The sequence below is a fragment of the Colobus angolensis genome, unplaced genomic scaffold, assembly GCF_000951035.1.
Source record: "Colobus angolensis palliatus isolate OR3802 unplaced genomic scaffold, Cang.pa_1.0 Scaffold50, whole genome shotgun sequence".
NCBI lineage: Eukaryota > Metazoa > Chordata > Mammalia > Primates > Cercopithecidae > Colobus > Colobus angolensis.
Window position 1 is genome coordinate 4824772 of NW_012118488.1, and position 13789 is coordinate 4838560.

Genomic DNA, 13789 nt, shown 5'->3' on the forward strand with positions numbered 1-13789 from the left:
CGCAGTCTCTCTCTCTCCTTTTGTTTTTGAGACAGAGTCTCATGTCATCACCCAGGCTGGAGTGCAGTGGCATGATCTTGGCTCACTGCAGCCTCCACCTTCTGGGTTCAAGCGATTCTCCTGCCTCAGTCTCCCCAGTAACTGGGATTACAGGTGCCCGCTACCATGCCTGGCTAATTTTTTTTTTTGTATTTTTAATAGAGATGGGATTTCAACATGTTGGCCAGGCTGGTCTTGAACTCCTGACTTCAGGTGATCTGCCCACCTTGGCCTCCCAAAGTGCTTGAATTACAGGCATGAGGCACCGCGTCTGGCCGAAAGTATTTTTCTTAACACATCAGTTATACTTTATTGAAGTATAAAAAAAAAATCTAGGATGAATTAAACCCAAAGAGGCTTTTGTAAATAAAACCAAACAAAAAGATGGATAAAACCACTAATGAACCATGGGGAAAAAAGGAAATAGTTGGGTTTGAAAGAAATCTTAACTGTTTTTTTCCCCACTCTTCTAAGATTGAAGAATTAGGGTCTGAAGGAAAAGTAGAAGAAGCCCAGGGGATGATGAAATTAGTTGAACAATTAAAAGAAGAGAGAGAACTGCTTAGGTCCACAACCTCGGTAAGTAAACCTTATATTCACATTATCTCACCTGTCTGTTAATAGTTAGTAGGAACTCATTTTTATCTGAGAACCTTTAAAAATTATTCTGATGTTCTAAACTTAGAGTCAGCACAATTTGTAGGCCACAAGGTTTGTGGCAACTACTAAGCTCTGCCTTTGTGCAGTATGCAAGCAACTTTAGATAGTATAAGAAACAAATGGGTGTGGTTGTATCCCAATAAAATGTTAGAAAAAGGCCTCCCTGGCTTGCCAATCACTGCTTTAAACCATAAATTTCCATATGAGCCTGGTTTTATTTTCATTTTTGTTGTAATAAATTACTTAGTACATACTTATATCTTTTTTTTTTTTTTTTTTTTTTGAGGCGGAGTCTCGCTCTGTCACCCAGACTGGAGTGCAGTGGCCGGATCTCAGCTCACTGCAAGCTCCGCCTCCCGGGTTTACGCCATTCTCCTGCCTCAGCCTCCGGAGTAGTTGGGACTACAGGCACCCGCCACCTCGCCCGGCTACTTTTTTGTATTTTTAGTAGAGACGGGGTTTCACCGTGTTAGCCAGGATGGTCTCGATCTCCTGACCTCGTGATCCACCCGTCTCGGCCTCCCAAAGTGCTGGGATTACAGGCTTGAGCCACCGCGCCCAGCCCAGTACATACTTATATCTTTGTTAAAAATTAATACACCCTTAAAATATCTAATTCTTTTAATTGAAGAATAGAATATATGTGTTTCAGATACTACTGATTGCAGAATATAATTGGTCATTGGTTCCTCCATATTGAGTAGGATATGTTCAGATTATAGTCAGTGTGCTTAGTTCCTTAATTAGTTTTGTGTATGGACATCATATCCCTTGAACCTAAGCAAGGAATGAATTCATACTAAAATAGGTGGCTTTCTGAAAGGTGGTTTAAATTTTGTAAGGTAATGTGGGTGTTGAACATTGAACAGTGGGTCTCAACATTTTTTCTGGATGATTCAGCAAGTTAGTTGCTGTTGCCTTAAACGTCCCTCTTTAAAAGTTGACCACTTGTAGCCCAGTATTACTGATTTGGGGAAATGGGAAAGAGCAATTCACACACATTAGAAATCTTTTCTAAATGTTGAGTACTTTCTTGAGATTTGTTTCTCTAACTCAGATGTTCTTGTAACTGATTTATCATTTTAGACAATTGAAAGTTTTGCTGCACAAGAAAAACAAATGGAAGTTTGTGAAGTGTGTGGAGCCTTTTTAATAGTAGGAGATGCCCAGTCCCGGGTAGATGACCATTTGATGGGAAAACAACACATGGGCTATGCCAAAATTAAAGCTACTGTAGAAGAATTAAAAGTAAGTTTTTTTGTTTGTTTGTTTGTTTGTTTTGAGGCAAATTCTTGCTCTGTCACCTATAGTGCAATGACGTGATAGCTCACTGCCACCTCCACCTCCCAGGTTTAAGCAGTTTTCATGCCCCAGCCTCCCGAGTGGCTGGGAGTACAGGCATGTGCCACCAGGCCTGGCTAAGTTTTGTGTTTTTGTTTGTTTGTTTTGTTTTTGAGACAATCTCACTTTGTCACCCAGGCTGGAGTACAGTGGCATGATCTCACTGCAACCTCCACCTCTGGGGTTCAAGCAATTCTCATGCCTCAGCTTCCTGAGTAGCTGGGATTACAGGCACACACTACCATGCCCGCCTGATTTTTGTACTTTTTTAATAGAGATGGGGTTTTGCCCTGTTGGCCAGGCTGGTCTTGAACTCCTGCCTTAGGTGATCCGCCCTCCTCAGCCTCCCAAAGTATTGAGCCACTGCACTCGGCCAGTGTTAACTTTCTTCTAAAGATACATTTTAGCTATTTAAAAAAAATTATTTTACCTATAGCTACAGCTTTCAGCTATCACTAGCTATAGATAAAAATAACTGTATTTTAATATGGCTTAAATGGAGATATGACCCTCTCATTGATATTTTCCTATGTGTAATTATTTGAAGCATTGTGAGTTCCTGTGAATTTTTGCTGTTTATCGAACTATGAAAGCACTTGATTTTCTTCACTCTCGAGTGCCAGAAATTTGGGAAGAATATTCCTGAGGATTTAGATAAATAATACCTTGTGTAGACAAATAAGACCTTGGAATGTGTACATTTCCCTTAAGGGCATCAATTCCATAAGTTGGTCTACAGATTACTTCACATTAGTTGACCATTGTTAGTTACATTTGTACAAGAATCCAACTTGATTTTTCTAGGAGAAGTTAAGGAAAAGAACCGAAGAACCTGATCGTGATGAGCGTCTAAAAAAGGAGAAGCAAGAAAGAGAAGAAAGAGAAAAAGAACGGGAGAGAGAAAGGGAAGAAAGAGAAAGGAAAAGACGAAGGGAAGAGGAAGAAAGAGAAAAAGAAAGGGCTCGTGACAGAGAAAGAAGAAAGAGAAGTCGTTCACGAAGTAGACACTCGAGCCGAACATCAGACAGAAGATGCAGCAGGTCTCGGGACCACAAAAGGTCACGAAGTAGAGAAAGAAGGCGAAGCAGGTATATATGTAACACCTAAGACTGATGTCCAGCTCATAATAAGTGTGCAATAACAGTAATAATTACTAGTATTATTCCTCAGAATGGTAGTTGGGAAGCTCTTAAGCATTTTTAAGTGATAGGATGGGTTGTGAGAGCAGAATCAGTGAATAAAATAGTTCCATTTTCGGGGCAAGTTCTGTGCTGTTTCCCACCTGTCTAGGAAATTTCACACAATCTTTTTACAGTTAGTGTACCTGATGGTCTCTTAAGTGCTTGTCTTACTCATTCCAAGAAATAAAATATGAAATCAGCCATACTGTTTTAATTAGAACTACAAATTGAAGAAGAGTCTTAAAGAGCACAACGATAACTATCTTAGCACTGTTGGAGATGAATTTAGAAAGATTTTCAATAATTTTTAGTTCTTAAGATTTCTAATGTAAATAGTTTTAGAGGGTAAGTTTTGCTTAGTCTTGTTAATTAATAATATCTACTTTAAGGCCTTTACTCATTGTAATACTGGCTGAAGTTGCCTTTTGGTTTTAAATTATTAAGAAGTAGAGATCGACGAAGAAGCAGAAGTCATGATCGATCAGAAAGAAAACATAGATCTCGAAGTCGGGATCGAAGAAGATCAAAAAGCCGGGATCGAAAGTCATATAAGCACAGGAGCAAAAGTCGGGACAGAGAACAAGATAGAAAATCCAAGGAGAAAGGTTAGTTTACATGAGAATTCAGTTCATTAAGAAACTGGTTTCACACCCTAATCGCCCCACTCACTTTTCTCCAGACGCAGGCAAAGATCCATTTCGTACATACTCCTTTTCACTTTGAGGAATGCCATTCAGTAGAAGACAGGCATTCTTTCCCCCTCTCCTACTTAGATTTGTGAAAATGACAGTTTATCTAGTGTTTTGATGTTAAACCGCATCTTTCAGTTGATAACCTGAAGGTTTTTCATGTAGATTCTTTTAAGTATTATATTAACTTTCAGGGTTATTAGGCGTAGGATTTATTATATTACTTTGGTTGTTGGCTACCTTTTTTTTTCCACACTGCAGTGTTTCATAATATGTCTTATAAAGTAAGTGTACATTGTTGCATTAGTCTTCATTTGTAGCATTCATTTAAGTTAGTAGTTAACATCTAAGTCCCTAGAAGTTGAATTGCTTTTATGTATCTTAACCATGTTTTCAATGGGATCAACATGCTTTTTTCCCTCTTTTTCTTTTTCTTTCTTTTCTTTTTTTTTTTTTGTGGCATCCCATTAGCTGATGTACTGTGCTATTAGCACTTTTAATGGACTTCTTAATTTTGTGTGGCATGTTTTCACAAAAATATTCTCATCTAACTTAGCCTTTATTGGAAGATAATTCTGTTAACCATCAGGATCTCCTTTCTGAATTTTGTGGTCTCCAGATTGTTTTAGTGTCTTTTATTTTGCATTGAATGAGCTGTTGTGCTTTGCATGGTTTTAGGAATGAGAGAAGGGGCCTATTTCTGATTTTCTCAGCTCTCCTTGTTTCATTTCATTCTACCTGTCTCCATGTTTAATCACCAGCATAAATATACGTGCTGCTATTAGGTTTATTATACTAGTCTTTTATATGTTGTGTATTATATCCTTCGGTAGAACTGTCGTGGTTTTTTGTTTTTGTTTTTCCTCTAGACTCAACTAGAACTAGCGGCACAAACCATGGACATATTTTTTGGCCTCTGCTTTTATTTTCTTAACATAAGCACACACTCTTTTTCTGAAATATTTAACATATATTGGCTTTTTCTGTAATGTGGGAAAATGTTGAAAACTTACTGCCAGACGTGCTAGTGTTTGCCATTCAAGTTGAGAACTTGCTTCTCTGAATCAAAAGGCAATTGCTACAGTGGGTTAACTGATTTAACATTAGATTTAAGAATGTTTTACCCAATCTTTTTGCAAGACTTTCTGTGTAATTTATTTTTGGGTTGAGAGGTCAACTCTCAAGAACCAGGTATGACTGTCAGGTCAAATTAATAATATTTGTCTTGAGAAAGTTTTTAGTTTTACATTTCCTATTGTTAGCTTTAGTTGCTCTATTCTGTGTTATCATTTGTGCCACTTAAAATTGTTGGGTTGATTTTTAGGGATAAAAGCTAGCTAGCCTTCATAACTACTGGAAGTCAAAAGTTGAGTAGTAAATGACACTGGCCTGACTCAAAACAGGCATATTTGTGTAATTTCTGGATAGAGCGAAAAGATGTCCAGAGTTGCTTATCTTTAATCCTAAAATTGTAATGATGATGACATGACATTTAGTAAAGCTTTTTGTTTGTTGTTTTTTTCAGACAGGGTCTTACTCTGTCATCCAGGCTGAGTGCAGTGGCACGATCACAGCTCACTGCAGCCTCCACCCCCGTGGCCCAGGTGATCCTCCCACCTCACCCTCCTGGGTGCTTGGGACTATAGGTATACACTACCATCCCTGGCTAATTTTTTTTTTCTTTTTCGGGGGGGGAATGTAGAGATGGGGTTTTGCCATGTTGCCCAGTCTGATCTTGATCTCCTGGGTTCAAGCAATCCTCCTGCCTCAGTTTCCTAAAGTGCTGGGGTTATAGGTGTAAGCCACCATGCCTGGCCCCTAGTAAAACTTTTGTTTAAGCAGAATAAGCTGAGTTATGTTTAGATTAGCAACAGACAGGGATTTTCCATGTGAGACTTGGTGGAAAGAGAGAAGATACCGAGAAAACTGGATCAGGCTTGTCTTCCATAATTGGGTATGCTATGATAGAGTTAAACATTGGAATCTCTTTTAGAAGTGATATAATTTATTGGCATTTTGAAGATGCTATGTAAAAATTAATTAATTAAAAATCAGTGTGCAGATGGGTGGATTAAAAATGTAAAAAAAAAAAAAAACAGAAAAGAAACTACCATGTAGCCATCTAGGCACTCTTATAAATGACTGAAGATCTAGACTTTGGAACCAGGTTTGAGCCACAGTGGGCATTTAATAATGGCAAATGAGAAAGAGCAAGTTTATCACTCCAGGTGCTATGATAGAAGCAGTTTATCTCACTCCACAAATGAAAAGTGGTTTCTCACACAAAGCTGTCAGCAACCAGTGTAAGGTGCTCTCTTTGTCAAGAGAGTTTCCTTTTTTCATCTATAGCCCTAAAATCCACCACAAATTGTGGATGTCCTTAGGACTATTAAGATCTACCATATTTACATAGGGCAGAAGATAAGATTATTGGACTGACTACTAGTCCTCTACGGGACAACAAGACGACTCTTCCTCATTGAAGCTACCTGTGCACCGGAGAAGCCCATAAGGCACAAAGGGAGGACTTTCCCACAAGGTCAGTTAGAGCCCACTGTCCTGGCACAGTTCTTACAAGTGGACAGACAGACATGAAGCAAGTCTTGCACTTAACTACTTGGACATGACTTGTGTATGTTGCAGGTGTTATGGACTAAATACGCTCTTTTACATAAGATCTTCAGTTCTCTGAGTGGGTGCCCCTCCCATACCATATTTTGTTTTCATTACCATCTCTCCTAGATATTTGGTGTTGTGTCTTCATAACTGTGCAGGAACTATGTAGAGGGTTCTGTTTCTCTTAAAATGTCTTTTTGTCTTATTAACTACTCTGCCAGAACAGCTATTCTTAGTAAGGAGAAAAGTAATTTTTCCAGAAAGTTTCTAGTTGACTTTAACATTTTCTGTAGAAATTTTTTGTTGGGGGAATACTTGGAACCGAAAAGGCTAGACTATGCTTGCTCTGTGTACCACTTTTACCTCTAGTCTGAGGTCTTACCCATCCAAAGAATAGTAGAGGAAAAAGTTGTTTACCTTTTTCATTCTTCATTTGCAGCTGAGTTGAATTTTAATTTCTCTTTTTGGAAAAACAACTCTCAGATGGCATATATATGACTTTTCTTAGCAAAGCACAAAAGTTCAGTTGCTTAGATTGGGATTTAAGATCATTTTCTTTCATTACGCTTATCCTTGGATATTCAAATATATATATATACACATTTTTTTTTGCGTTTAAAAATATGTAATTGTATTTTTTAAAACATGCCTGTTATAAACATTCAACTTTTTTTCATCTTTTGGGGTCACCATTTTTACCCTTCTAACTTAATAATTGAACCTCATGTGAACATAGTTTTGTATGCCGTCTTTTATACCTTTCCCTGTGCTTTTTGATGTTTTTTACCCACGATGAAATCTACTTAAATATTATATTCTGCAATGTGCTTCATAGCTTCTCAACAATTGAGAGAATTTGCCCACTATTTTACCTTTTGCTTCCTTGAATTCCCCTTCTGCCTTCTCTCCCATATATTACAAATTTTGTCCCTTTGGTAAATTCACCAAACTGTTGCTTGCAGTCTGTGGGAAATGATTGTCTCTCATCTCTCAGTTGTTTCACTTTTTTTCAAAATCATGTCTTTATTGTATTTTACTTTAAAATCCATGGTCAATGTCTTCTTTTATGGCAGAAAAGAGGGGATCTGATGATAAAAAAAGTAGTGTGAAGTCCGGTAGTCGAGAAAAGCAGAGTGAAGACACAAACACTGAATCGAAGGAAAGTGATACTAAGAATGAGGTCAATGGGACCAGTGAAGACATTAAATCTGAAGGTGACACTCAGTCCAATTAAAACTGATCTGATAAGACCTCAGATCAGACAGAGGTAAGTGTATTGTTTCTCACTTTGATTAGGGCTTTTTGTTACTGTTTGACAGTGCAGCGTAAGTATGCACAGATGAAGATGGAACTAAGCCGAGTAAGAAGACATACAAAAGCCTCTTCTGAAGGAAAAGACAGTGTAGTCCTGCAAAACATTTTGAGGTACATTGTTTTGTCTCAGCTATTTTGTAGCAGACTCGTGCCCCCCATTAGTGTGCCTCTTTGGAAATTATCGCCCACATTTGTAATATAGTCGCCATTGAAAAGTTAATTATCCTTTTTTTAGGGATTTTGCTGTCATTTCTTTTTTTTTTTTAATAAAAAGGTTGAACTGTTTTTTTTCTTTTTGGTATTAAGTCCATCTTGTGTTGGTACATTGGCAGAGACATATGCTTTAACAACTTAAAATATTTCGGAGGCACATGTTGGACTACTTTGTTTTAATTAAACTGCTAGTATTTCTTTGTCAAGGATGTTTCTAGTTTTTTGCTTTATTGCCTTGCATTCTAATGCAGTTTGTTCTGTAACTCGAGAGCCAGTAGCATTGGATTGATGGAAGTGTAGGGTTTATGAATTATTGCAGCTGACTACCATACCTCACACAGCGTTGGTGTTGTGAGCGGCCCATGAAAAGCCAAATTAAAAATCAAGGATTCAGTCAAACTAAGCAGGTACTCATGCCAGGTACTCCTTTCTCTACCCACATCCATGTTTGAATGCTATTGCCTGTGATCTTTACGCTTAACTGTTGTGTATCTTTTTTGTTCTTTACAAGAAGTGCAGAGGGGTTTTTTTGTGTATTGCGTGAAAACTTATCAAATGTTAACAGAATGGAATTTTTTTTCAACTGTATGTAGGGCTGCAGTGGTGGCCAGAATTAGATATCTTTAAAGAATTTTAAATACAATAAACACTTCATATTATTCGCCTTGTTACACTCAATGCAATTCTCAAGTCTATAAGAGGTATGTGCTTAATATTTCCTACTGTGTAGGAGAATTTGCAGTCAGCCATAGGTATGTAGGAATAGTCACTCACTGGCTGATACATTTAAAGCAGCAGTATGAATAGCAAGGACAGACACCTTCAATTTGTGAAATCAAAGAACTGTTGCGCTATATAGAATGAATTTGGGTTTTTTAAGAACTATTAAAAGTTAGGTACCGTAAGTGTTCTTAAAACCTGTAAACTTCATTCTGTGGGCTAGTAGTGTGGGACAAAATATTCCTAATGAAAGGAAGTACCAATTAGTTTATTTGTTGATGGCATTCCCCGTTTGGGAAAGCAATGTAAGATTGTGTCATTCACACGTAGGGAAGCATACACAGGCACATGGCTTTAAGAACCACACTGATGATAATTAAAAAGAATACAAGCATTCCATATACACATGTTAATTAGCAGTTAGTGACTGGGCCAACACTTTCTCATAAAAATTGGCCTTTTACATGTTGTCTAATTATCATTTTTCCCCAAATTTTGCGTTGTAGGACTACTGTTCGAAGATTTTTGGAAGAATACTGAGAACGGCATAAAGTGAAGATCGACATTTAAAAAATGAGGTGAAAGAAAGCTATAGTGGCATAGAAAAAGTATAAAGCTCAGTTAGTTTTTTTATTATTATTATTATTAAAAGTTAATTCAGGACTGATGTGACCTACCAGATTTCAGAACATGTGTTAATAGTATATATGCCACTGAAAACTTAGGTCCTGTATCATACTTTTTTCTTTAAGACTTTTTAAGAAATATTACTTAAACATGTGGCTTGCTCAGTGTTTAATTGCAAATTTTCATTCTCGGACTTTGAAAACAGGATTAAACGTTAGTATTTGTGTGAATCAGACTAAGTGGGATTTCATTTTTACAACTCTGCTCTACTTAGCCTTTGGATTTAGAAGTAAAAATAAAGTATCTCTGACTTTCTGTTACAAAGTTGATTGTCTCTGTCATTGAAAGGTTTTAGTATTAATCTTTTTCTAATAAAGTTATTGACTCTGAACTAGTCCCCTGTTTTAAATACAAGAGTTACACTATCACTAGAGGTGTTGGTGTACAGTTTTATCTAATTTGTTCTGTTTAAGACTAATTTTTATAGAGTTTCTAATGTTTTAAATAATGGTGCTTCAATTTTAGGTGGTTATGAATAAATTTGAATTTTGCTTTTAATAGCAAAGATGTACAGTGAACTAAAATATATTTTTACATCCCTGAGAAATTACTTTAGTAGAAAATTCCAAGTATCCTTCTGACAAGCACTCTTTAGCTAGCTAGCTATGAAATAATGATGTAGAGAAGCATTCAAGTGCTAGTTTTTGTTAAGTCCTGTATCAAGATTACTTCTCACCCGGTCGTGTCAGTTTATAAATGTACTTGTGTATAGGGTGTGTAGTATATATGGCAAGGGTTCCCCCCCCCTTAAATGATTATTTTTGTGTCACATCAAGGAAAACTGGCAGCATGTTTCTTTCTATAGCCAGCTTCTTCAACTGTGTAAAAGTATTCTCTCCAGCTACGTATATACACACGCACATATATATCATAGCAATTCCTTGTGGTTTATAACTTTCAAATACTGCTATCAGTTTATAGGTAAAGAAACTGAGTGTGTTAAATGACTTACCCAGGGAGGGTCTTGTGGCTTCATGTTTATGGAGTTGCTAGGTCTCTGTCTCATGGTCCAGTGCCTAACTGTTAAGACACTGTGTTGATTCTAATAAGCATAATGAATTGTTAAAGAATTTACTAAAATCTCTTCCACCAAACTTTGAAAAATAATGAAGCCCCCACTTTAGAGGCTCTGTTGGAAAAAATGCTGTGGAGACAGAGCCCTCCTGGCTCCCTAGCTGATCCTGGAGATGCAGCAATAGATGAGTGGGTTATCTCTGAATTTGTAAGAGATGATTCACATGAGGATTAAGATAAAATGGGAGGTAAAATCTAACAAACACAAAAATAGCTCCCAGGCACTGCTTTGTGTAGTTTGACAGGATTGTGGTTGTAGTAGCAAAGGACTTAAAATGATAGTTTTTAAACCATATTCTGTCCCTAAGTATTAAAAAATCTAGGAAGTTATTAAAATACAAGATTTGTTCTCTGTCTCCTCTAGAATCAACATCTAACTTAAATGAAGTATAATAAATGAGCTCATATGAAAAGGCTTCCTTTATGGACACTTAGATCTATTGTAACTATTGAAGTTACCTGGGATTTGGGGCGGTGGGAGGAGGACCTGCCTCATCAGGGCAGCTATGACTAAGGCCTGGCTTTAGTTATGGAGGAAGACCTAGAAGTTGAATTTTATACCCAAAATTGATGTGGCTGAAGAGGAACTGATTCTTGCTAACCATCTCATAAGAATCCAGTATTGAGACCAGTTCACTAGAAGAAACAAACATTTCTGCCATGCAGACCAAAAAGTTATTAGTTGGTGAATATATATTTTCTCTTTGGAAAGTCTTTAAGGGGAGCAAACCAGTTTTAATCAGATTGCTTGGGAAGTTTGAAATCTGCAATCAGTTGGTCTTAAAAAAAAACCAACAACTTTATTTTGGAAATTTAAAGACATGCACAAAAGAGGAACAATATAATTAACCTCTATTAACTCATCACCAGCAAGACTTATGACCACTCTTATACTTCATGAGTGATTGTATTTGTATCCACTGTCCCCTATTATTTTCGAGCAAGTCTCAGACACACCATTTAATCTGTAAATAATTCAGCATGTATCTCTAAAAGACAAAGACCTCTTAAATAACAGTTAATTAGTATAAAACAAATTGGGTAAACTTTTGTCAGTCATCAAACCATATAGCACTGGTCCAATAGTTTAATTTCCATTGAGCCTTTCAAGAGCACCGACCAGTCTGCTGTTCAGGACATCCTCTCCTCTGGAATGTAGAGATGATACATATCATGCTTCTTTTTGTTAAAACACTTTTTTTTCCCCTTCAAACACAGTCCAGGCATTTTTCACTTTGGGTTGAAACATCCTTCTTGTTTTCTTGATCTTGAGCTTATAATAACCTAGTCATATTGCTCAGCTCAGATATTTTTACCCCCTCTCCTTAGGCATTCTGGTTCCTTAAATATAGTTAGTGTCACAGAGGATAACCAACCTTATTTCCGAGGTCTGAGAACACTTGGACCACATATTGGTTGAGCTCAGCCACCTTCTGATTAAAGTTTTCAGAGTTGTAAGAACTGAACATTTTTATGGTGGAAGTTCTCTGAGCCCTCATCCATTCTGTTTTTAAAAATGCATTGCCGATGGGCTATGTGAATATGTTTTTAAACATGTTATGTGCATGAAACATAAAACACTTGAAGTTATTATTATGTATACAATTCTGTGGGATGGGACTTCATTCAGGGTTGGTTTTCAAGCTTGATTTCCTGAGGGATGTTTTAGTTGTTTGTGAAAGAACCCCAGGTCTACTTTTGAAATTTTGTGTTATAATTGTAATGTTGCCCATGGTTAAAAAGAAAAAAAGTGTTTAGTGATCTGTCTCCTACTACTCCTATCCCTCTGTTTTTCCTCTGCAGGAGCTTGCTGCTGTTAACAGTTACTCTTCCAAGTAGTTTTCTTTGTGGGGAGATGGGAGGTGGGAGGAAATATAAACATATATGTATAAATCTTTCAAAATATATGACGGTATACCCGTATCTTCTGAGTCTTGCTGTTTTTACCTGGTAATATTTACAAACATTTATTTTGAGATAAAGGAGACAGCACTTTTAAGTTGAACCTGTAGTTTTAAAAAGTACATTTCAAGTAAGCCAAAGCAGAGAAGTAAATGTATTTTTCATTGTTGTATCAGAATTTTGAATTTACTATTTTAAAAATTGAAGAGTTTTGTAGCTGATCTATTTCTTCCCCTCAGCCATCCCAAATAGGTCATTTGTCAACAGATTTAAGAATGTTTAGGAACAACAACTTTGAGAAATGGGAAACAATTTGGCATAAGTGGGTGTGCCATAACCTCTCATAGCCATTCACTCTTGGATACATACCCTAGAGAAACTCTTACACGTGTACCAGGGGATGGATTTAAGCAATGTGTGTAATAGGAAGAAAAGAAGAAAAAACCTTGGGAAGACCCTAAGTGTCCACCAACAGTGTGTTGGATAAATACTGTGGTATATTCCAACAGTGGAATTCCACAGAAGTGAAACTGAACTGCAGCTCTATATGTGAACATGGACAAAACTCAACAACAGAAGGATCAAAAAAAGCAAGTCAGAAGAATACATCACTATGGTTCCATTTCAATGAAAGTCAAAAACAGGCTGTCAAATACATGATAAAAGAAAATGATTAAGACAACATTTAATGTTAGCCGTTCTGATGGAGGGAGAGGTGATCATGAGGGCAGAGAGGGGTCTTCAGAGGAACTGGTGAGGGTCTATTTCTGAAGCCCTGTGGGCATTTTCTTTTTTAAGCTGTATGTTTATGTGCTTTTGTATGTACGATATTTCTTAATAAAATTTAAAAAGAATGGGAAAAAGTCTTGGTGCAGGTAGTTACTAATAGATATATAAGCTGTAGTGTATTTCATAAAGGTAACCATCAGTGAGTGACAAATTTAAAGATACTGTTTCTTGAGTGCCCAATTTAAGGTTTTATTTTGTTTGAGACAGAGTCTCACTCTTGTCACCCAGGCTGGAGTGCAGTGGCACGAGCTCAGCTCACTGCAACCTCCGCCTCCAGGGTTCAAGCCTTCTCATGCCTCAGCCTCCCAAGTAGCTGGGATTGATTACAGGTGCGTGCAACCACACCTGGCTCTTTTTTTTTGGTATTTTCAGTAGAGACAGGGTTTCACCATGTTGTCCAGGCTGGTCTCAAACTCCTGACCTCAAATGATCAGGCCCACCCTGGCCTCCCAAAGTGCTGGGATTACAGGTATGAGCCACTGTGCTCAGTCTTCAAATTGAGGTCTTAATTGTAGTTCTTAAAAAGCTAGAAACGGCGACAAGAGCAAGACTCCGTCTCAAAAA

General features: G+C 37.3%; 1 protein-coding gene across 4 annotated transcripts in view; it reads left to right on the forward strand.

Moving 5' to 3' along the window:
• The window catches only part of LUC7L3 (LUC7-like 3 (S. cerevisiae)), a 34062-nt gene extending 21051 nt beyond the window's left edge, over nucleotides 1-13011 (forward strand). The window contains exons 6-12 of one of the 4 annotated variants that reach the window (XM_011959971.1): nucleotides 514-618; nucleotides 1786-1947; nucleotides 2845-3128; nucleotides 3666-3826; nucleotides 7600-7740; nucleotides 7846-7951; nucleotides 9280-13011. In XM_011959971.1, coding sequence (XP_011815361.1) covers nucleotides 514-618; nucleotides 1786-1947; nucleotides 2845-3128; nucleotides 3666-3826; nucleotides 7600-7740; nucleotides 7846-7951; nucleotides 9280-9313 — 993 coding nt within the window. In that variant the 3' untranslated portion in view covers nucleotides 9314-13011. Of the gene's footprint in view, nucleotides 1-513; nucleotides 619-1785; nucleotides 1948-2844; nucleotides 3129-3665; nucleotides 3827-7599 lie in introns of all 4 variants that reach the window. The other 3 variants (XM_011959973.1, XM_011959970.1, XM_011959972.1) reach the window with 3 other exon arrangements.
• The last annotated feature ends 778 nt before the right edge of the window (nucleotides 13012-13789 follow it).